This window comes from Hippichthys cyanospilos, chromosome 19 (genome assembly GCF_059441005.1).
Source record: "Hippichthys cyanospilos isolate Australia breed blue-spotted pipefish chromosome 19, RoL_Hcya_1.0, whole genome shotgun sequence".
NCBI lineage: Eukaryota > Metazoa > Chordata > Actinopteri > Syngnathiformes > Syngnathidae > Hippichthys > Hippichthys cyanospilos.
The window spans coordinates 2,884,021-2,908,270 of record NC_142387.1 but is presented as its reverse complement, the minus strand read 5'-3'; the positions used below and the strand labels follow the sequence as shown (position 1 = coordinate 2,908,270).

The following is a 24,250-nucleotide window of genomic DNA, read 5'->3' as shown; positions in this document are numbered from 1 at the left end:
ATTATCCAATTATTTTTGTCCCTTAAAAATGTGGAAGCCACATATAAAATTCATTTTAATTTCTATACAACCTGATTTGCATACAATTTTTGTATACATGCACAATTACCGCACAACACTTAATTGCCCTTGTTTGTACTTTCCTGCCCAATAATTCATATTGTAAGGGAGGTAGGAGTGTTAGTAAATTTCGCTAAGCCCCCAATCTTAACCCAACTCTAATTGTCTTTCACTTTCGTTAATAACTGTCAGGGTCTGCCAGTTTGTTTGTTTTTATTTCAACTCTTCAAATATTGTGGGCTTTGTATCATTCTATAAAATCTTACATATATCAAGAAGAATGCTCGAGGTGAAATTATTCCTTGTACTTCATTACAATAAAAGATCTAATCCAGGGGTCACCAACCTTTTCGAAACAGAGAGCTACTTCTTTGGTACTGAGCAATACGAAGGGCTACCAGTTTATGTGAAGACCCTGATCATGTTATTGATTCCCCATAATAATTAAGAAACAGCTGTAGTAAATATGTAAATCAAGTGTAATATGTAAACTATTTGCAGAACAGGCCTGCGGACTACTAATGTGATACTCGGGGGCTACCCTGTGCCCAAGGGCACCGCGTAGGCGACCCCTGGTCTAGTCACTCATGTTTACTAGAATCAGAATCGAATTGAGTAGTTAGACTGTCAGGCTCCAAACCTTATGGTTTCCTCCGCTTTCTGCTCTTTGTCAAAATCAAAATTGTGAACATGCAATGTTGGACATGTTACTTCAAAACTGTAATGCATTATTTGATATTTATTACTGTCATTTCAAAGTAATTTGTTACATTACAATATTACTGTATTTGAAATGTACAGCAATACACTACTATTGCATTACTTTCATATTACTCTCACCGCCATAACAGGAAATATGGATTTCCCCATTCTAAATGTAGCTCATTACACTTCCAGTGAAAGGTTGGCTTAAGCCTAAAAACAGTACAAATCATTTCATCTGTACTGTACTGTAAACCTTTACAGACAAGATACAAAATCATTTTTATTTTTGTATTTTAATCCCTTTATAATTTAGGTTCACGGCATAATGACACATTTTTTATGCTGTAGGCAAAAACAATGTGCATTTCACAATTTCAAAAAATTGTTAAAAAAATTGCTCAGTGGGCTGATACGTTCTGCTGGGTGACAGGCTCACTGACTAAATTCAAATCCATCAAAATTCTATAGCTCATTGAAAATGGAAAGCTCTTCAAGCAGGAATTAAAATACTAAAATAAAAACCTTGTGACTGTAATTTACGATTGATTTAAATAATAAGCTAAAATAACACAAAAGAGATTAATACATACAGCCATCCTCTGCTTTTCTCCACCACTGAACACATCCATCCAGTCTTGCACTGAGTCCCAACTGCCCTCCCTGTTTAAGATGTGGCCCAGCTGAACATTATCCAAGTACTCCTTCAAAACCTGGAATAATGTGCAAAAAACAGAAATGAAATTAGTGACATTTCAGTGTTCCTTCGCCACTTTGTGCTTCATCTTTCATGACCTCAGTGCTTAGGTTTTTTCTTTCATTAAAAAAAAGAAAAGTTATATTGTGGAGAGACGTGCTGTGAAGGTTTCCTGCATGCCAAACAGACGAGTTTACTGTAAACAACACATGCTACGGGCATTCCTCCGACACTGATCTAGAGTGGAGCCCGTAGCAGATCAAATAACAGGGAAATACCAACATTAATAAGACCTGCACATATTTCCAGTCAACGACATGAGGGAGTACAGTACTCCCTTTTTTTAGTTCCGGCAAGTAGCCAATGGCTGTTATCTTACTGCTATTGTATTATTTATTCAGAGCATTTTTTTTTCGTTTTACAATACCTTGTTCGTAAAACAGAAAATCAATTAGCACAGCATACCTTGCTGTTCCACATTGGGAAGGCACCATCAAAAAGCTCAACGTATGGTTATGGTGTGATATCATTTCCCATAATTCCTCGACAAGGAAGACCAAAGTAATCCCAGTATGTCACGGATGTGAAAATAAAAAGTTTAAATTCCTTTTTAATTGTTTGGTTGGTCATAAAAATTGCTATGACAACTGTGTGATTGACATACACATGGCCCAAACAATTGGTTACCTGGACTAAAATAAATAAATAAATACATTAAAAAAAAAAAATAATAAAATAAAAAAAAAAAAACAAGGCATTTGAACACAACCCACATAAAATCGGGACAAAACAACCAGGTTGGCAAAATAATTGGCAAGACGCTTGGTCACTCAAATATTTATAGAAATGTTTATTATGTAATGTCCATGTTTTAAATAAATAACTAAATGAATAATAAAAATGTAAAAAGTGTTAAAACAAAAGCATGCTGCTGAATGCATTTTTAGATTATTCTTTAACTACATATGTCTGATAATTTGACTTTATACAGTTATACTTTTTTTTCTTCACATTAAAACCATTGAATACAAAGCGTAAGAAAAACAAAATATTTTTCTCACTCTGAGAAAAATGGTGCGCGAAAATGGTGTGAGAATAAATTATGCGCGCACTTTTGCGTGTGCATAACCAACATAAAATGGTTTAGTTTATGTGTCAAAGCGCACATCAACTCACCTGATCAGTTATTCCTTTCCTCTTTTGATCTTCAAAGGTGTCAGGGTAAATAACTTGATCCCTCAGAGAACCAAGGGTCATATAAGGTCTCTGTGGGGAAAAATGGTGTTGATGATTTTTTTTCATATTTATATATTTGTTAGTGCTGGCACTGTCGAGTTAGCTTTGCTTGATGTACAGAATGTTACCTGTGGAACATAGAAGAGCTTCCCTCTCTCTGGTTTAGTCAGTTGTCCCCCAAACAGAGGCCACAGCTACAGAACACACACGGTTATTTTAAAGGTCACCATAATATGTATAAATATAGATAAACTACTTGAACATACTTAAACACAATGTTTTAAGCCTGTATGGAGATAGCTAAGCCCCCATCCTATAAGCATTTTAACCAAATTTATCTTTTTTGACCTGTAACATAAAAAATAATTTTGTTGATCTTATCACAACAAGATGAAATTTAACAAAATTTGGTAATGTATCCTTTTTATTAGAGAGCTATTGTGGGAAAGTTTGTTGTTTGGAAATGCAAATCTGTTTTTTGAGGCATGAAAAAAGACAAGCTTGAGTAAGGCATAGAATCTGTCATTGCTCAAGGGCACAAGTAGACTACATCGATCTGATAGGCTGGAATAGATTGGCTGTGTTCTAGTCAGTGACTGATTGTAATGTTTTAATTTCCTTCGATTAATGATGTAATTGCCTTGCAGAGTAAGACATTAATCCTCTCTAGGCAGGCGTTGCAAATTTGCATTGATGAAATAAGGAATCCTCTATTAACATTAATATTTTATGAGTCATTTTTAAACGCATAAGTAAAAAAAAAAAAAAGTTAAAAACAAAACAAAAAAAACATACTCAACCTTAAGGTGAACCTGAGAGGATTACAGCAAACAACCTCGTTCATTAGTTTTTTCTGACTGTATTTTATTAGTCATCAATCATATGCAAAATTTAGCTATTTGTGGGGTGCGCCAATCTCAACCTCCCGCAAATAGCATGGGTCAAAAATATAGTAAATTAACAGGTTGTTTAAAAAGATTGGATTGCTCTATAAGTTTATATTAGTGATCGGTTATCTTACTTATTTTTTTTTAACTTAGTTATTCAGCTCCAAAATTCTGGTTGTGTAAAATCTTGGCGCAAAGATATCTTTGACCTGTACCACCACAATGACCTGTTTTCCACAACATCTGTGTCAACTTGTTATGTAATGGGTGAAAAGGATGCTAAATAAAATGAACAGCAGGTAAGTATTCAGCTTTCTTTTGTGTAAAAAAAAAAAATAAACAAAACACACACACACATACACACAGATGACCAAAACAAGAACAACGAAACGTACCTCCCCAAGGACTCTGAACAGCGAACTCTTGCCACAACCATTTGGTCCACACACAAGGACATTGGTGCCAGAACTCACCTTTAGCGGGCAAGAAAAGTAAGTAGCATATGATACAATAATTAATATTTTTTTCACAAAACGAAATAACTTAATTTCGCTTCTAATATTCATAAAGAAGACACGTAGCATTGTCGTTGTGTTTTCCCTTCCCAAAGGTTTTCATGCAACAAATGAGCGTGGTCTTTTTTTTTTTTTAATCAAGACACTGAAAGGGAAAGTCCAACTAAGCTAATCGCAGACTTGATAAAGGGTTGTTGAATTGAGCTAATTACAGACTTGCAACAGAAAGCAAATCTTAGGATTTAGCAAAAATGTATCCATGTTAAAAGAAATCACTTTACCTCAAATGTGAGGTCTTTGATGAGAATGTCTCCATTTGGCGTTGCTAGAGGGGTATGGTCAAATCTGCAAAGTAAAAGTAAAAAGTGTTTTAGTAAAAAAAACTAAATGAAACTAAATAGCGGTGCTTGGATACTTACTTGATAATATTATCTCTGTTGATAATTTGACCTCTTCCAGGCACAAGTTTCAGACTTTCTGTTGTGTCAGAATCTGTAAGTGAATTACACCATTCAGTCTGAGTCAGTCCACTCAGGATTTAAATTATTTATTAAACATCAAGCAGTAAACTGCTATACATCTCTGCTAGCATCATTGCATCCCCTTATTTGTCATATCTTTAATAGATGTTTGACTATTGGGCTTTATCCAAGTACCTGGAAAAAGGACAGTTTGTTTTTAATTAAATTAACTCGAGGCCTACAAGTATATTAACTGTACATGGACAATCTCTTACATGGACACTTGTGAGATTATTGTTTTTAACAAACAAGCTTTCCACTGTCTCTCAGAATGCATATTTAGCTGGTCATTCCACATCGACTGCCATGATCCAAATGACTGATGATTGGCTTAAAGGCATTGATAATTCCATGATGGTTGGAGCTTTGTTCCTGGATTTTAGCGCAGCAACCTAATTATTACCCAATTACTGTACTATGGTTTTAACCAGGCTGCCCTAAAGTATTTAAATAGCTATTTATTACTGAGAACACAGAAAGTCTACTTAAATGGTTTCTTGTGGCGGGACTGCAGTGTGGGGTTCCCCAAGGGAGCCGTCTCGGGCCACTACATTTCTCAATTTTCTCGAACGACCTTGCATGGGCCACAAATAGCGCTAATTTTTGTCTTGTAAGCTGATGACTCCACCCTATATAATACCGCACCATCTTTCAGAGTGATTAATCGTGTCATGCATAATTGGGTTGTGTGTAACAGACTTGCTCTTAAAAGTTCCAGGCAAAATGCTTGCAAAATGATTGGCTCGAAGTAAAAGCTGGCAAAGTTTCCTACTAGGCTTAAGCTTACCGTAGGAAACTCAACCATATAAGGAAGTTGATCGCATCAAACTATTAGAGGTGACTATTTGAGTCCTCTGATGATCCAGTCACATTAATTCTATAGTTTTAAAAATGGGAAGAGCAATCGGATTAGTTATGAGATGCTGCTCATCTGTTTTGCTCCCCCTATTACTTCAAATTATTCAAAGCCTTTTTTTGTGTCACCTCGATTACCGCTCAGCAATTTGACCGCAAATTGCGAGGAGTTATGGAAACTCCAGGTAGTTCAAAATAGAGCCGTTAGATTGGTACAGTGCAACTCAATGAGAAATAATTTAATGCTGATGCATGACAGTCTCTCGTAGCTGACAGTTCAGAAGAGGTTGTCTTTTAATACACTTATGCCGTTAAAGTCTATAATTTCCAATAATGTTTCTGTCTTTTCCAGTACACAATCTGGTCATATAAATATATGTTCAGCAACAAAAGCTAGCTCTTGGCACATGGAATGTGAACAGTTGTTGCAACGCGGAAGAAAACTCTATTACAACAAACAGTAATTACCCTTCTGCTGGGAGACCATGGTGCGTTCATATTTGCCAGAATTTAAATCCTTCAAAACTTTTAGCAGTTCAGTGATACGAGTTGTGAATCTGTGGGGGAGAAAACAACAACCACCACATGATATCAGAAATATGCAGAAACATTTACATGAATGAAAATGTTGAGGATGAAAGCCATTATTTTATTATTAGAGGCAGCTTGGTTGTGGAAGGCTGCTGATGAGGCCACCAACTGTTATTTTACATGTGTGACGTTGTTCAGACATAGTGTGCCTCTAGAAAGCAGTTAACTTTATCGTATATTTATTATATTATAGCAGAGGGAGTGGGAGCAGGGGGTGGGAGCATCTCAAATAAATAAACTTTCATAATCTTTGCCATGTAGCTCAAAGTTGATCTTCGATCAGGAGACTATGATTCGGAAAAGTGTACAGTGTACAACCCAACAGCTAACCCTACAGCTAACAGTGCCGGCCAAAGCACAAACCAAGCACAAAGTCTCTATACCTCTGGGAAAGGATTATCTCAAGGACAAGATACATGTAAATAAAAGTTGTATTAACACATATCTTTGGGACCGCTTTCTTTGCAAATATTCCAAGTGTATGTTCTACAGGAAAAACCTAATTATAAATACAGGGAAACTAATTACATAGATGTAAAGAAGATTAAATAATAAAATGTATTGAAATCTAGATCCTATTCCTATCTAAAAAGGCACACAGCAAACAAGTATCTTCATGGGTCACGAAACAGAGGGGAACAACAGTTTCAATTTGACATGAGCTAATCTGGGACTAGGGTTAGGGTTAGCGTTCCCGTTTGGGGGACTGACATCACATATGCGCCATGCTATCTTTTCAGCATATGATCAACTCATGCGTCCATAGCTGTGATATAAATAATGAAGGAAGGACACTGAAAGAGATTTACATTTTGAAGATGGCAATCTCATCACTATTTTGAGTGTGTTTGCTAAAGATGACTATTTATATTTTATTATACATTTTTATGCACAGGGACTTCCAAAGGTATTAGTGCATTTCAGGTTTCAAACAAGATACAAAAATCTGATTTTTTTTTTTTTTTTTTTTTTTAAGAATCAACATCAAGTGGGACACAATTGTGAAGTGGAAGGAAATGTATTCAATATTTGTTTATTTAACAAATAAAAATGGAAAATTAGGACATCCTAAATTATGATCCCCTTTTTCTCGCAGTGGAACCTAATGGCAAAACATTCCTCGTGATTTCTCAAAGATCCAATTTTGACCTTAATGATTGATGATGACCGTAAATGAGTTGTTTATTTGACAATTTGCTTTTCTCTTGGAACTGCCTCACCTCCCACCTCTCCTGCTGGCCGTCTACCTGTCGGTGATGCTCTTGTGCAGTAATAGTAATTGTAGTGACTGATTGATTGAAAGTTAGGTCGGATTTCACAATACTTAATAAGATGCAAACCTGACTTTTATGACAGAATGATGAAGCTGCTCAGCCATTAAGCCGTAGGGAGAAAAATACTGCAGCTTTCAATTTTAGGTTCCTAGCGTTCATCGTTAAGTTCCAAGAACATACATTAAAGTGGGGTGAAAATTTGAGAACTTGTGCGCAAGAACCGTAAACCTTGTGAGTGGTGTTCCTCTGAATTTTATCTTTTGATAACTTTTCTGATTTTACAGATTTTTTTCCCCTCACATTTCCCCATGTTTGTGGAACATATGAATGTTGACCTGTGTTAATTGGACAATTTATAATAATTATAATAACAATAATGAAAGTCAATTTCATATCAAATTAATTTTTACTTAAAAAATAAATAATAAAAAATAAAGTTTACAAACTCCCTGTTTTACGAATTTTTCATCTTACCAACGTGGACCGCACCGTTTTTTGTCCCCTTCTTACGCACAAACCTTTCGTTTTACGAACAATCTAACATGCCGGTCAGTGTGTCCACACTTTTTTTTCGCTTTGCGTCATCAAATTAACTATTCTCGCATGACACGGAAACGCCGACATGCTATTGCTCTTATAAGGTCACAGTCACCGTCTCAGTCACGGAGATGCCGATATGCTGTTGGTCGATTAAGGTTACAGTCACGGTCTCAGTCACGGAGATGCGGATATGCTATTGGCTGGCGTCACGTCAATCACAGAAATGCCGATATGCTATTGGCCAAACGCCTTCATCTAGCTTGATGGCACAGCTGGTCGGTGTGTTGTGAAGACTTTGCAAACTTTATCTGTTAGACATGGCTTCTAAAACTGCTAGTGGCGGTAAAGGAAGAAGTAAGATGATGATGACAATAGAAACCAACCTTGCTATATATATATATATATATATATATATTTTTTTTTTTTTTTTTTTTTAATTATTTATACAATTATTCTCTACATTCTGTTCTTTTCGTGTCATACTATATCCATTTGGTTATGCTCCTTTTAGTGTTGTAGTTTTAAATTGGGAGTTTTTAGCCGATTAGAATAGCGATTTTAGCCGATTAGGTAACTTGTCGCCAGGGTGTATGTAATCTGCCTTAGCCAGAAGCCAGGGCATTCGCATCAACATGGCACAGGCTTTGACATGTGAGCGACCAGTATAACTTAATGGACAGCAATAATAGCAAATCGAGTCATAAGATCGCCATCTAGAGGCCCTAACAGTGAACGTGACGTGACGTGAGTGGATGCTCACTGCAGGAAGGCGGTGCAATGCTCAACAAGGAAGCTACTTGGTGTTGCCTTTGGCTTAGAGGCGTAGTGGAGCTATTAGTTAACCTGTCCCGACTTGGCCATACAGTATTTCTGACGGGGCTACCAGGGGCGTGAGCTAACCCTGGCATATAGTTCTGCTGGGAATGGCTTTTGTTTGCGAAGGATTGATTTGTTGTTTGGAGCCACACTGGATTTGCAAACATCAATTGGTTAACCAAGGCAGCAACAAGACACCGCCTGGACGGCTGGACACACGCGCTACGGTGCTTTTAAAAACTTCTTGGGACACCTGAGTGAATATACATTATTGTGCATCTCAGTCCGAAGGAAAAGAGAACTCCTCAATGCGCTACGGTGCTTTTTAAAAAAAAAATTGGGAACACCCGAGTGGATACACTGTACATCTCAGCGCGAAAATAAAGCTTGAGCATGAAGAGGTCAAGAAAAATCGGGATATTTTGAAAAGACTGATCGATTTCGACCTTCGACCGAAGTTTTGACAGCATCACGTATAATGACAAGTTTTAATGGCTGATGTGGGTTTATTGACATTTAATAGCTCCTGAAAATAGCCTGTGTAGCCCAGTAATGCGTATGTGTGTGCATGGTATTTATTCGAGAGTCTGACATCACACAAGGGGTGCATGTGAAGGTCACGGCCCGCCACTGCAAAAACAGTTTGCTAAATATTTATAGACTGTAATTAACATTGTGTTGGCATATGAATATGCCCCAAACTGGATTGTACTCTCTCATAGTCTATTTGAGTTTCAAGCAGCTTGTTTTGTTGAAAATGGCAGTGAAATACTTTATGTTTACAACTTTGAAACATCTCATTCTATATTTATTGATAGTTTCTTAGCATTAGTGCAACTTTGCATCGTTTTTAGTCCCATTTCAAAATGCAGATATTCAAAGCTAAACATTTCCAGGTGATAGGATCACCTTCAATTATAGTTGCACCATCATTTTCAAAGGTCAGGAATGCTGGTGGTGTACCAGGATTGAAAACATCCGCCTTAAAGAAGCTCACCTGTAAGCTCATAATGTTACACTGTACAAGAGCAGCTTCTTGCTGATATGATGTGCTGCGATTTACATAGGAGCTCATTCGTCGACCAATGATTTTTGGTGACTAGTTGACAAGCAAAATAATCATTTGTGGCGACTCTTAAAAAGGTAAGTTAGAAAAAAAGGTGAAAAGAGACCACTGTTCTTCTTTTCACACAATTGTTAATGTTTTTCAAAAGTAAATACTTACCCTGAGAGCCGAGTCATTTCTCGACCAGCGAGAACAATCCTGCCAAGAGCCTGGGACATCCGAAGGAGCATCCTCCCACTCTGATAATAATCCTATAGTAAACACAGTATGTCCAACATTGCTTTAGATCCATGATTTCAAAATACATGAACAAAACAAATTCTGTTTCCTCTAGGATTTTTTGGAGCACCAGAGCATTTCCAGGAGCTTCCCATGCATGACGACCGCGAGTATTATAGTCAAAACCCCACCAACAAAGACCAAGACTTGATTGAGTCAAGTGTGTATCGACAGAGAGACAAGAAGTTTTTCACATATTTTGTTACTGCAATTTCCAATGAAATTACAGTGTATCTTGTTCTACCTTTTATTAAATGTTTGTTTCACCTTATTTTATACTATAAAAGCTATACAGTTTATATCTAGCTTTGAAAAGTAGCAGTTTTCCACATGTTATTCTTGTGAGAGACGTTCCTTGCAAATTAAAACATGATGAATCGAATTGTTCAGAATCTAAAACTGATTCTGAATTGAAGACTCCGAAATCAGATCATATTATACTATATACCGATTACGATTCAACATATTTGGTATGTAGTATAATACAACCATTTACAAGGGTGTTCCAAAATGTTACACCCCATTTCGTAGGGCAATAATTTTGACAATTTTTGTTGGAATGAAATAAAATTTTCACTGCTTGTGCAGAAACGTTTCATGTTTTTGTGTGTAACGTTTGGTAGTTCTAGCTTTTCAGGTTAAGAAATGCCATTCGGTTCAAAAGAAAAAGGCATTTTGCGTGTTAAGAGTATGCTCGGACTCAGTCACCGAAGACAGTGCAGCGTGCCTTCTTCACAAATTTTGCAAAGAAGGCACCAACTACAAAACAAATTAGGACTTGGCACCATAAATTTCAAGAAAAGGGCTGCCTATGCATACCTAAATCGCCAAGACGGCCATCAAAGTGTGCAGAGTCACAGGCGGCGCTCATATTGAACATTTATCCAAATCTGTCATAGAACCAACAAATATTTGTACTTTTCGTTGTAAATTTAACCAATAAAACTTATGACCTTCAACATAAAGTGTATTTAGTTTCATTAAGATCCATCAAGTAGTTTCTAAGATATGGGCATTTAGAATAGGGTCAACCATTTTGGGAGACCCTGTATATCAGGGGTGTCCAAAGTCGGTCCTCGAGGGCCGCTGTCCTACATGTTTTCCAGGTTTCTTTTCCCGACACACCTGATTCAAATGATCAGCTCATCAGCAAGCTCAGCAGAAACCTGATAACGATCCTGATCACATAGGAACAAATAGGGAAAATGGCTAGTTGGGTCCAATTTGGATATTATTACTCAAGGATTGACTCGCTTTTGCTGTGCCATTAAAAACTGTCGAGTTATAGCGAGGGGACAGTATTAATGTTTTACAAGCTGTAAACCTACTCCAATGTGTTGTAGGTGTTGCTATCAATAAAAAGACAACATAAAATTACCATTAGTATTTTATTTGTCCACCAGTAGATTGACTAATTCTAAATACAACTTATGTATGAGTGTTAGTGTTATCACTGACCTCCAGGAGCTCTGACTGTGTGCTGCGCTGATGTCGTGGGTGGGACATGTTTAAGAATGGCCTACTAACCACCAGGTATCCCACAACAGTGGCAATGTCTGCAGTAGAGCGAAACACACATACACACACACACACACACACACACACACACGCGCGCAAATAACAACAGTCATCAGTGTACTGCAGGGGTGGGCAACTCCGGCCCACGAGGGCCAGTGTCCTGCATGTTTTCCGGTTTTCTTTCCCTAACACACCTGATTTAAACCATTAGTTCATCAACAAGCTCTGCTAGAGCTTGAAAATAATCCTAATCATTTGAATCAGGTGTGTTTGCGAGAGAAAACAGGACACCGGCCCCCGAGGCTGAAGTTGAAGTTGGGAAATTGTGTAAAATGTAAATGAAAAAAGAATACAACGAATTGAAAATCCTTCTCAACCCATATTCAATTGAATACACCACAAAGACAACATATTTAATGTTCAAACTGATAAACTTAACTGTTTTTTTGCCAAATAATAATTAACTTAGGGTTACCCTAACTCTAACCCACGGCTGCATTGGACATACTAAATTGTCCTTAGGTGTACTTGGGTGCTTGAATGGTTGTTTGTCTCTGTGTGCCCTGCGATTGGCTGACAACCAGTCCAGGGTGCTGTCCATTAAGTTATACTGGTCGCTCACATGTCAAAGCCGGCCAACTGCCCGAAGGTAGCTGGGACAGGCACCAGCTAGCCTGCGACCCTTATGAGGATAAGCGGCTCTAGAAAATGGATGGATAGATGTTTACATTTACTTTTGTCAGTAAACTACATATTATTCCTGTTTTCTTCTGTCACTTTTTGTCTAACAGTGGGCAGCTTATTGACTTTGGTGGTATTTCTAGTCAGACAAAAAAAAAAAAAAAACTATTTCTCAGCGTGCTTATTGCTGGGACAGTCTGCTAAGGTTTGCAGATTGTGTCAAAACTGTGTAATCTGATCTCACTCTGACTTATTTTGCCTAACCGTGCAGAAGATGCTGCCAGTATAACATCAAATACAATTGTGTTCAATGAAAAACACATTCAATTACTAATACAAACACATGGCAAGGATTAAAGACGCAGGGTCGGATATTTAGAGTTGCCGTTTACTGTGCTGTTTACGGTCTTACATGAATGCAGAATGTGCACTACAGCGTCACAAAGAGACCAGATTTTGGAACCATGCGCCAGGCTAGCCCCCACCCCACTTCTCTTCCTTCTTGTTTCATTTACAATTGGCTAAGAAACCATGTATTTCCCTTTTTCCCCTTTTTTATTTAATTTTAGTGTATTTCTTGAAATTTATAGTGCGTTTTCAAAATCAGTAATTATCTAAATATGACATATTGTCACTTTAAGGACATTTTTAATCTAATTTAATGCATTGTTCAATGTCTTCTGGTAAGCCAAGATACGAAAACTATATAGATATAACTAACCAAAGGCCTAGACTTTAAAATCTAACACTGGCATGGTGTTCACGTTCCAGGTTTGTGGATGTCACAAAATCCCTTTCCTTGGACTGTTGTCAGGGACTGAGAGACTGACCATTGGTACGTCACTGACAACTGCCCATTTTGCCAATGAAGGACGGACAGGCCAAAAGTTATTAAACTGCCCAGCTCTGGTGATGACAAAACAGTGACGGAAATGTGAGTGAAATAAAATGACGGACTGATGATAAACTTGGTCCGGCTTAAAAACGGGCGCAGGCAAATGTTGGATGACAGTCAAGCAAAAATGTGTAAAATGATCACTGTATAATAGTAGTACTAAGTATGTAGTACAGTGGGCCCCCGTGTTACGAGATTAATCCGTTCCGCGGTTGGGGTCGTAAGGCAAATGTCATAAAGAGGGAATGAAAAAAACTCAGTAATCCACGTTGAACATTAAAATAAGATAAGTCAGGGACTTTGCAACACGGGGGTCCATTGTAATACAAAGTAAGAATTACTTCCACTTACATTTGGCAATTATGCTGTCCACAAATCCCATTGTAAAACGAAAAAAGATGAAGTGATGGAGATGATCAACCTGGAAGACATAGATATATAAATAATCAGACAGCCTGAATTGAGAATATTTGCTTATTATTTTCTTATATCCATTTCACTTTACTGTTGTGGAGTAAATTTGGATTTTTCTGACCATCACAGAATGTTTTTTGGGGAAAAAAAATGGATAGGAAAAATATTATTATTATTATTATTATTATTATTATATTAAATATTATATTATTTATTAATATTATAATATTAATAAAGATTATTCACTGTCAATAATTTTCCCATGCAAAATCATGGAAAATCATTGAATGAAGGGTAGTTGAGACGCTTTTGGTTTATTCCCAGAAAATACATTTATAATGAGCAATATCTGGAAAACCGTATCACCTCGAGTATTCAAAATTTCTAGTGTATATCTGTTAACTAATAGCCTCGGGTATAACTCAGATTAATAAGTAATTTACCTTTTCCCCAAATTTGTCATTGAATCAAATAGAAATTGTGAAAAGTGTTGCAGATATAAGACTATCGCTTCTGCCTCTATTTCTGGGGAGTGTGGGTGTGTGTGTGTGTGTTTACACAAATTCAGGTTGAAAATGAAAATCTACATACAGAGTTGATATTATCTAATTTCACATTTGAGTCCCTTAAAAAATAATATACTGTAGACTAGAGGTAGCTTAAAAATTGACAAGAGTTACAGCAGTTTGCGTGTTGCCAAGTTGAAATCTTTAGTTTTGAGAAAATTTTAGTTTAAAGTCCATTACATTTTGGGATTGTTGGAAATACAGTAGTCAACATAAAATGACATCATCCACATTTGACACACATAATAGTTGAATGATTTATTTATTTATTTTTTAATATTGTTCATTTATACTTAGGATCTTTTTTTCAATATTATTTTATACTTATTAAGTGCCCATATTTCAGTTTAACTTGGATGTGTTCAATCAGAAAGAATTTCATGTACATTATACAGTATGTTTATTGGTGAGGAAAATCCTTGTTGCTCACTAGAAGGTTTGTTTTGATTGTATTTACATTTTTTTTTTTTTTTAGGATGGTAAATGTTTATTTTAACCCTTTGTTTAAATGTTGTTTAAATTGTTTAAATGTGTTGATAAAAATGGCAATTTACCCACAATTATTTTAAAATTTTAAAATATGTTTTGGAGCTGTAATTTCAATACTGTGATACCATGATAGTTTTGCTGAAGGTTATCATACCGTCAGAATCTGATATCAACCCATGCCAATTGGACATATTGTCATATTAATACCTACCAGTTTTTTAAATGTAGAGTGAATGGTCTGTTTTTCTCTCATGTTCCCATTGTAGAATGCAATCTCCTCACTGTAAACGGTAAAAATAAAATGTTCATTTATAGGTATATGGTATACTGTAGAAGCATGGAACTGCCGATGTTCCATGTCAACGTCATTCAAATGCACTGGTAAAAGTTATTTGGATGGATTGGTAAATCAATCGGCAAGTCAATTTCAGTCAAGTCAAGTTCCATGGAAGTTTTCTTACAGTCTGATGATGATTTGCCATGGTTTGTGGATTATGTTGTTGAATTCTGAAAAACTGCAATATAACCTTCAAAACACATCTAACACGCCATATGATGAACAGCAGCATTTCTCCTAAAAAATACTGTATGTATTATTTTAAAGAAGAAACACAAGGAAATGCATAATAACAATTGTACTACTGAGTCTACTATTTCCCGTACTGTTGGACAATCTCTGTAAAAAGTGAGAAAGAATAGCACACAAGTTTTGGGGGCTCGAAGCGTAGACACTTTGAAATCCACACCTATGCAACACTTCTTGTCCCGCCCTGCAAAGCAAAACTGTGGGAAAATAACGGGCTGCACACAGAACAGGAATATAAAAAAAACAAATCCACAGGAAATATAATTCTGCTTGACCGCCATTGCCTGTAAGAATTCCTGTGGAATCGATTTGATTACAATATTGCATCCTTCATTGCAAATGCGCTAACACACTCATACCTAAAATGACACAAACTCAAGTGTGGACAAGGACACACATCCAAGAATACGAAAACTGTAAAAAAACAAACAAAAAAAACTCCCATCATATTTGGCTGACATTGTCAAGATTTTCGGGTCATGGTTTAATTAATATATATATATATATATATATATATATATATATATATATATATATATATATATATATATATATATATATATATATAAGACATACATACATATATGGATGTGTGTTTATGAGATTAATTCGTTCCGTGGTTGGGATCATAACGCCAATTCACTGTATGGCGGGCAATTTGAAACCTATGTTAATTAGCTAATGCGTGTAAAACCTCTAGTAAAAGCATAAACATTATATACACATATTAAAAAATTGTATCAAAATAGTATAGTCAGGGTACTGAAGAAAATCTGTATTCAAACACACTATAAGCACCTCCACAACAAATTCTCGCTGCTTGGTGTTTACCTGTTGGTGATAAGGCGAGAATTTACATAGCGGTATTCTCCCTCATACCGCTGCTCCGTGACAGTCATTTTGCCTATTGGTCTCCTCAATCTGGTCAGCAGCAAACCTGAGATGAGCAGGTATGCCATCATAATTGCTGGACCCTAGGCAGATGGGGAATTATATATGGCTGTCAATACACTTGAAAAATAACCTTGACATAAATGCTTTTCCCCTGAACAGTATCTACGTAGGTTAACAAAGAATGACTCACTTTTGATGCTTTTTCATGAGTAAAACTGGTCCTACTGTAAAAAGTATTCTTTCAAAACTTTTTTCTTAGTGTCCTCTCAAAATTATTATCTCCTAACAATACAAAGAACTATATTACTTCCATTTTGTTATCATGTCATTTCATGTGGTGCATCAAATAAATTGTGACATTTGCAGTTTCTTGCAGGACTCTTGAAACAGAAACCTCATAGGCAAACATGGTACACCTATTACAGCATTTTGCAGTGAGAAAATAGCCAATTTGAAAAAGCTAGTAACATGACATAAATTTATTAAGTTCAGTACCCATTTTAAGACTTGTCTTTTGACACTAAAGAAAGATAATAAATTCGTTCCAAGAAAACACAAAAGAAAGATTGGCAAGGGTATTGCATTGATGCCCATGTATTATATGGTGCATTTATTTTGAAGATGATGTTGATGGAGCGCATTGGTAGTGTTTTGTTATGTTATTGTTATATCAGCAACATCAAATAAACATATTGTACAAAGAGGAGAGTGAGTCCCTGTGTATGTATGAGTATAAACTCCCAAATTTATGCCGCAAACAGCAATCCCAACCATCTTATTTTGAACATGATGAAAATGATAATAATGAATCTGTTTTATACAGCACTTTTCCGGACACTCAAGTGACTTAACATGAGGCTCACACAGAGAGAGAATAATCCTTTAATGAATCATAATTTAATAAAATTAGAAGATTTTTGGGATTCCCACAGCAAATGTCTACATCCGTCCTACTAAAAGAAACAATCCGGCCACATTATATTTAAAAACTCTTTATAGTTTTTTTATTTTTTTTATATCAGGGGATAAAAATTTGTGTTTTATACAGTGTGTGTGTATGTATGTATATATATATATATATATATATATATATATATATATATATATATATATATATATATATATATATATATATATATATATATAAAATGATCTACCTTTAAATTAGTAACAAATGTACTTAAATGCACTTCAGAAGGATGTAGCTGCTTTTACAATAGTGTCATGTTTAGCATGATGGCGCCCACCGTGGCTGCTGTTTTTTGGCTGCTGAGGTGGACAGAGTAAGCATTTCACTGTGTGATTTCGTCCTATACATGTGACAATGACTCTCTACAATCTCTACAATTTAAAAACAAAAATGTTCAAAACTATATTATCTGGAAATACTTGTCTTTGACAGGCCTAATTTCTATGGGTGGACATGCCTTGTTTTTATCAAGGCTTCCATCAGGTTTTTTGTGTTTCCTTAATGAAATGTTCCTCTAATTCACAGGTGTCAAACTCAAGGCCCGGGGGCCAGATCCGGCCCGCCGCATCATTTTATGTGGCCCGCCAAATGCTGATTTGATTTCAAGTTTCTAGCTAAACTTGCAGATTGTCTTCAAAAATAACCATTTTCTGTTCCCAATCTATCTTTTGAACAGTTTTTATCGGCCTTTGTTTTCAAAACTAGGTAAAGATGTAAACCAGCGAATAAGGCGTTTATTGGACATGTTTTTCTATTTTTAAGTCCTAAATTTTCAGGATTTTAGAGAAATTAAAGGGGTATGTTAAAATTGAAGCTTTTTAGACTTTTTTTTTAGACTTTTTTTAGATTTATTCCGGCCCTCTCAATTATCTCATTCAATCCCAGACATTTTTGGAGCTTTTTTTTTTTTTTTTAACTCTAAAGCTTGGAATAATAATAATAAAAAAAAACAAATCTAGGAATCAATGCCCAAACTTTGAAAAGACAGCCATAGTCATTGGGATTGGGTTAGCGAGTAAGTAATCGTAATTAACGTGCTAATGTCCCATCCCTAATTTATATATTTAATTTCAATGGTCATGAACATGATCAGTGTAGCATACCTGAGCCCCAATGGCACTTGTAAGCTTGAAGATGTACAAACCAATATCCAGCAAAGGCTGCAGAAAAGACAAAACTGACATTCAGAGTCTGGCAACAATACAATAGTCTATTTATGTATTATACAAATGAAGAAAATTTTGGTACTGTTCAATTGACAAAAAAACAAAACAAAACAAAACAAAACAAAAAAAACACCAAATTCAACATGTAAATGCCCCTTTCTTTATATACTGTATTACACTATTACAGATGCTGGCTTTTGAACTACATTGAATTTAAAAACAAGGCATCACAAACAAAAGTAATAAAAACAATTCAATAAAATAACATTTAACAAATTTATAAAGATTATCAGTTATTTGAGTAGAGTTTTTGAAATAAAATTAAAACGGTTCATTGGATTTAAAAGATTCCACTGCCTGTGGCGTTCTCTAGTGGACAGGCAGGGCATGGTGCGGCCACCTGAAAGGCTCCATTCACTATGGAACGGAGCTTTTATTCTAGGGACTTAGAGCAGATTGCTGTCAGCAGAACAGAGACGACTTGGGATGACGGCTTTTAGGTACACTGGTGCACTGCCGTAGACACAATGAAAGGTCAGGAGGCAGAACTTGTATTCCTCCCTGAACCTAACTTGAAGCCGTGGAGTTTAATGAAGATGAGCGTAATGTGATGGGTTTTAGCACCCTCATCAGGATCCTGGCAGCAGATTTTTACAAAGACTGAAAACGTTGTAAATTTCTGCCATAGATCCTGATGAGGAGTGCATTACAGTAGTCCAGCGTGGAGGAGAGAAAGGTGTAGACCAGCTTCTCAGAATCACACAGTGCCATGGTGCGGGTGGAGTTTGGAGATGTTCCAGAGATGAAAGAATGCTGTTTTACAGATATGTTGGATATTGAAGTCATATGAAAGGTCGGGGTCAAAACGGACACAAAAGTTGGAAACGAATGTGGATAAGGGAATACGTGGGCAGAACATGAAAATACACTGATTGGGGGCGACGTTACTTGGTGTGGTGTATCAATATGGAACAAAGCTGGAGAAAGTTTTCATTTATCCACAATCCACATCTTTGTCTCCTATATGCAGCTAGTGAGGGAATGAATAGTGAATGAAGATGTGTGATCCAACTTGACAGAGCTGAATATCATCTTAGCAAAGGAAGAATCTTCCATGCTCACTGTTGATGGGGCCCAAGGGGAGTGTATAGATTGAAAATAGAGGGCAACTAAGAACCGACACTTGGGGGACCCCATATATGACAGTATGGGGCCTTGATCTGATTATTTTCTGTTAGAATAATATAGTAAATGATCTTGACTGAGGGATTTGGCCTAGGATTTTTTATGTTAGGGGTATGCTCCTTTACGAATAGTCAGACATGAAGCAACATACAGTAGCACCTCTCAAGAATTTTCCCAGCAGCCATCTGTCTATGCAATGCACCAGTGTGCCACGCAGAAAATTTGGTGACGGACATAGCTCGTGGTTTTAGGACGGTGCAGCTCACGAGCATATACTGTAGTTTGACGATGTTGTAGTCCAAAAGTCCATCACTGGAGTATGGATAAGGTTTTGAAGGTCACGAGCCAGTTGTTGTAGATCAATATTTTATTTATTTATTATTTACAAAAATTAATTTGCCATTTTGCTTTCTTTATTGTGTGAAAATTGTTGGGCATGGTGCAGTGCAGGGGTCACCAACTTTTGTGAAAGTGAGAGCTACTTCTTTCGTAGTGACTAATGTCACTAGAGAAGCGGGACATTGGCAACTCGATACAAGGCAAGGGCAATCCACGGTTTCTGCTGTGTGCTTGACAGAACCAGTGTCTCCATGAGTGTAGGAGGCGGAGTCATCGGGTGTGCACCTGCACCGCATCAGCCAACCACTATATTAGGGTGGGCAAGACCACAGGAGGATGTTGGGCAATTGCTTATTATAACTAGTGGTGTTACCAGTGAAATTCCTACAAAATTGTGTCCTTGTATTCCTCGTGTCCTTTAGTTTTGTTACTTTCCTTGTAAACCGAGTTTTTTGGCGGTGTGCCTTTCCTTCCGCTAACGCTTAGTTCCTGTGTATCCCAACGGCGTCCTGCTGACTGAGCCGGCTCCTCCACTTGTACTAAGTGCCCTTTTGACTATCCGTCCACACTGGTTTTATAGTGTCACTTTTAGTTGTACTTTCTAACCTCTCTGACTGATTTTGAGTTGGTACTTTGTTCGCGTGTTACGTGCTCCTTTAGTTTGTAATAAAAGTATTGTCTTTCCGTTCACCTGCGTCTTGTCTGCTTGGGGTCAACTGCTCTTTAGACTCGTGCCTCCATACATGACAGCTAATACCAACAGTTTATGTGAAGCTACCGATCATATTAATGAATTCTCATAATAATTAAGGAACAGCTGTATTAAATATGTATAGCGAGGGAAATATGTTATGTACATGTAATATATGCATAACTTTGTAACATTCCTTGAAATCACACTGTTCTATCACATTTAAATAATCTGAAATGATTACTCCAGAACTCATATTCATTTCACAAGTGCTATTATGTAGAAAGCTAAGAAAACATTATACCTTGCTGAGGTTAGAATAGAGATCCACCACACTGTTGCAGAATTTTTCCACATCTTGAGTCAGCAACTGGTCTGCATTGGCAATACGGTTGTCCAAGTTGCCCATTTTGTAATATGTGAAACCCCTGAAAATCAGGAACAAGAAGATTTCAGATAATCATGTATACTCTTTGTATCCCAAGAATAACCACAGAATTGCAAAATATTTTAGGGTACAAATACTAATTATGCAGTGCTTAAAAATATTACAAGTTGATCTTTGAGCATCAGGTTGATGCTGTGAGTAAGAAAGCTCATTGGCAAATGCTTTTGGATTCTTTTAAAAATAATATTGTACATGCATTTCTATAAGGCGGCGTGGTGGGGCAGTGATTAGCATGTCTGCCTCTCTCAGTTCAGGGACTCGAGGTCAAACCCACCACGCTTTGTATCTTCCTTTGTGGAATTTGCATGTTCTCCCCGAGCTCACATGAGTTCTCTCTGGACACCCCAGGTTTCACCCACACTCCAAAAACATGTATGGCAGGTGTATTGGACATATTAAATTGATCTTATGGTAGGGCTGCACGATTTTTAATCGCGATCACGATATTGGCTGCCAATTAAGATGAAAATTGGCAATATTAGCATTGAAAATGCCGCTAACCCTAACCCCCAATATAGATTTCTATATTGTATGCATCATGTGAATTTTTTTTAATACTTGTTATGATCTTAAATATGACAATGCTAAGCTGCTGTTGCTTTTTAATTGCCCCTAGGGAATAAATAAAGAAAGACTGTACTGTCCCCTTGATGAGCCATCACCTTACAGTGGTGTAGGGGTTTGTGTGTCCCAGTGATCCTCGGAGCTAAGTTGTCTGGGGCTTGATGGGTAGGTTCACTCATGGCAAATAGAACATACTAACCACGGCTCATGTATCCTTTTGATGAATACTATAATTGGATTGCGTTTACCATTGCCCAGACGCGGGGTCACCGGGGCCCCCCTCTGGAGCCTGGCCAGAAGGTGGCCAGGCCTGCACCCATGTGATCTGGCCGGGTAAAGACAGCGAAAGCAATGTGGGTGCCCCATCCCATGGGGTCACCACCTGTGGGAGCGGTGAAAGGGGTAGGGTGTGGCGAGAGGTGGGCAGCAGCCAAGGGCAGGGACCATTACAGACCCCAGCCACAGACGCATGCTCTTGGGACATGGCTTGTCATCTCTCTGGTGAGGAAGGAGCTGGTGTGCCAGATTAAGAGGTTCCAACTTGATATAATCAGACTCGCCTCCACACACAGCTTTTACTCTGTACTAGTCCTCAAGAGAGGGGTTAGAATCTCTTCCACTCTGGAGTTGCCCATGGTGAGAGGCGGAGAGCAGGTGTGGGCAACCTTACTTTCACAAATTTGTTTGTACTGCTTTCAAAATTTCACTGTGAATGCTTGGTACCCTGTCCACACCCCACATGATCAAAAGAGACGCTACGCCAGTGGTCACCAACTTGGTGCCCGTGGGCACTGGTTAGCCCCAGAGTATCACATGAGTAGCCAGCAGACCTGTTCTGCAAATAGTTTACAAATGATAGAACATTGTGATTTTCTATGAATTTTACTAATTATGCATATACATATATATGATATATACATTACATGTTACATACTTTATTTACATATTTACTGCTGGTGTTTCTAAATTATTGTCAGAAATCAGTAACATGATCAGGGTCTTCACATAAACTGGAAGCCCTTCGTATTACTCAGTACAAAAGAAATAGCTCTAAGTTTCGAAAAGGTTGGTGACCCCTGCGCTACGCTCACGTATGGCCCTCAGTGGGATAGGGGGCTGTTTCTCTCGCTCACACTTGCCAGCGTACGGCCTTAAGTGGGATGGGGCGTGACATGACTTCATCCTGCTCAGTAGAGCGAGCAAGATGGACATAGCCAGCCGTAAGCATGGAAAACAAACACATACGCATCACATTACATGACAAGAAATTTCTCCATTTGTCTGTGGTTGTGTTTTTATTGTATTCAAGGCTCTTGTCAGGCATGTAAGGGCAATTTGGAGTGTCCAATACAGCTACGATGCACACTTTTAGAATGTGGGAATCAGTCATGGGTAAATAGTTTGACAAGCAGAATAGAGATTTGTTCGCTCATCCATGTTGAAACAGTTTGCATAACAAAAGGACCCAACTTGCGGCAGGTTTTCTACAAATGTTTGATGCATAACTTGAAATGTTTGTAAAAAGGATCCTTTGTATCTCACGGTTACAGACAGTGGAAACAAGACGTGAGGTGTCACAATTGCACAAATATCATGGATCTAGGAAGCAGAACCATGGCATAAAGCACACATATGTGTTGTCAACACAACAGCTTTGGCTTTTTTAGTATAAGCATTGCTTGTGTATAATGATAAGGGGTAGGTTTTGTGGTGTATTTGATTTAATACAACTTTAATACGACTTTACTTTGCAGAATGAAAACTGTAACAGTGATTTATGCACAGAAACAGTTTTTGGAATAGTCTTTTAAAATCTGTTGAGGCTACCTGGAAAAATATATTTACATGCACCTTTTTGTTTACGTTTTATTTTTTTCAACAAAGGAATGAATAAATAAACGGACTGGTATAAAGCTGTAAAAAAAAGAAATCTAAGTTTAAGAAAGTGCTTATACAAAGTCTGATTTGCTGGTTAAGCTATTTTGCTGCTGTACTCACTCTAGATACTGGTCATAGAGGTTCTTTGTGAGTCGCTCTCGGAACCTCAGTTTCAGCTCATTCAGGCCCAACTTCAGAAAGTTGTTCACCAAGGCTATCTGAAAGGCAATAGATCACATGAATCCCACACAAGATGCTCTCAAAAGGTAGAAATTAAGTGTAGGGGCTAAAGGAAGGAGTTGGGAATATAACAAAACAAATGCTTTCAGTCCATAAACAAAATGCGCAAGAAAAAAACTTTAATTTTGTATTGTTACTTTAAAGGACAAGATTCAAATGACAGAACAATTTCATTTGGAACTACCCAACTCAAGTTTAAAAGAAACACACAGTGGAAAGAAAGTGAAAACACCTTTGTTAAAATAATAAGATTACAATAATTTGTTAAAAACCTGCACATCTCCAGATCATCATACCAACGATCAAGCACAACGATTGCAGCATTAAGCATTGGATTCATTTTTTCCCCTTCAGTCAACAAGTAGAGATTTAGAAACAATTCTAAACACATCTGATTCTGTTCTTACAAGTTTGATATATTCCAGGAAAATTTGCATTTTACGCATTTGGTCATGTCAGTTTTAATGCTAACGTTCGTTCATAAGCACGTTTACGTTACAAATTTAAGTAACTCTCGCATGGGTGAAAACCCACCTCTCACTGACGCACAAACACACAGCTTCATTTCAAACAAATTTGTCAGCTGGTTGTAAATCTTAATTAATTGACAAATAGCCGCGTAAAGCCTCTCTATCGCGCTCTCCTCTTCACTAGCTCAACTGTAAAGCCCCTTCCCACAGAGAACAC

General features: G+C 37.2%; 1 protein-coding gene across 2 annotated transcripts in view; it reads right to left on the bottom strand.

Moving 5' to 3' along the window:
- The window catches only part of abcd3a (ATP binding cassette subfamily D member 3a), a 40,798-nt gene that overhangs the window by 5,265 nt on the left and 11,283 nt on the right, over positions 1–24,250 (bottom strand). For both annotated transcript variants that reach the window (XM_088402312.1, XM_088402313.1), the window contains exons 6-20: positions 23,444–23,541; positions 20,738–20,861; positions 18,156–18,212; positions 16,020–16,162; positions 14,814–14,883; positions 13,485–13,554; positions 11,498–11,595; positions 9,920–10,011; positions 5,942–6,030; positions 4,517–4,589; positions 4,379–4,442; positions 3,978–4,055; positions 2,824–2,889; positions 2,636–2,725; positions 1,356–1,475 (exon numbers count right to left, since the gene is read on the bottom strand). In XM_088402312.1, coding sequence (XP_088258438.1) covers positions 1,356–1,475; positions 2,636–2,725; positions 2,824–2,889; positions 3,978–4,055; positions 4,379–4,442; positions 4,517–4,589; positions 5,942–6,030; positions 9,920–10,011; positions 11,498–11,595; positions 13,485–13,554; positions 14,814–14,883; positions 16,020–16,162; positions 18,156–18,212; positions 20,738–20,861; positions 23,444–23,541 — 1,332 coding nt within the window. The remainder of the gene's footprint in view (positions 1–1,355; positions 1,476–2,635; positions 2,726–2,823; positions 2,890–3,977; positions 4,056–4,378; positions 4,443–4,516; positions 4,590–5,941; positions 6,031–9,919; positions 10,012–11,497; positions 11,596–13,484; positions 13,555–14,813; positions 14,884–16,019; positions 16,163–18,155; positions 18,213–20,737; positions 20,862–23,443; positions 23,542–24,250) is intronic.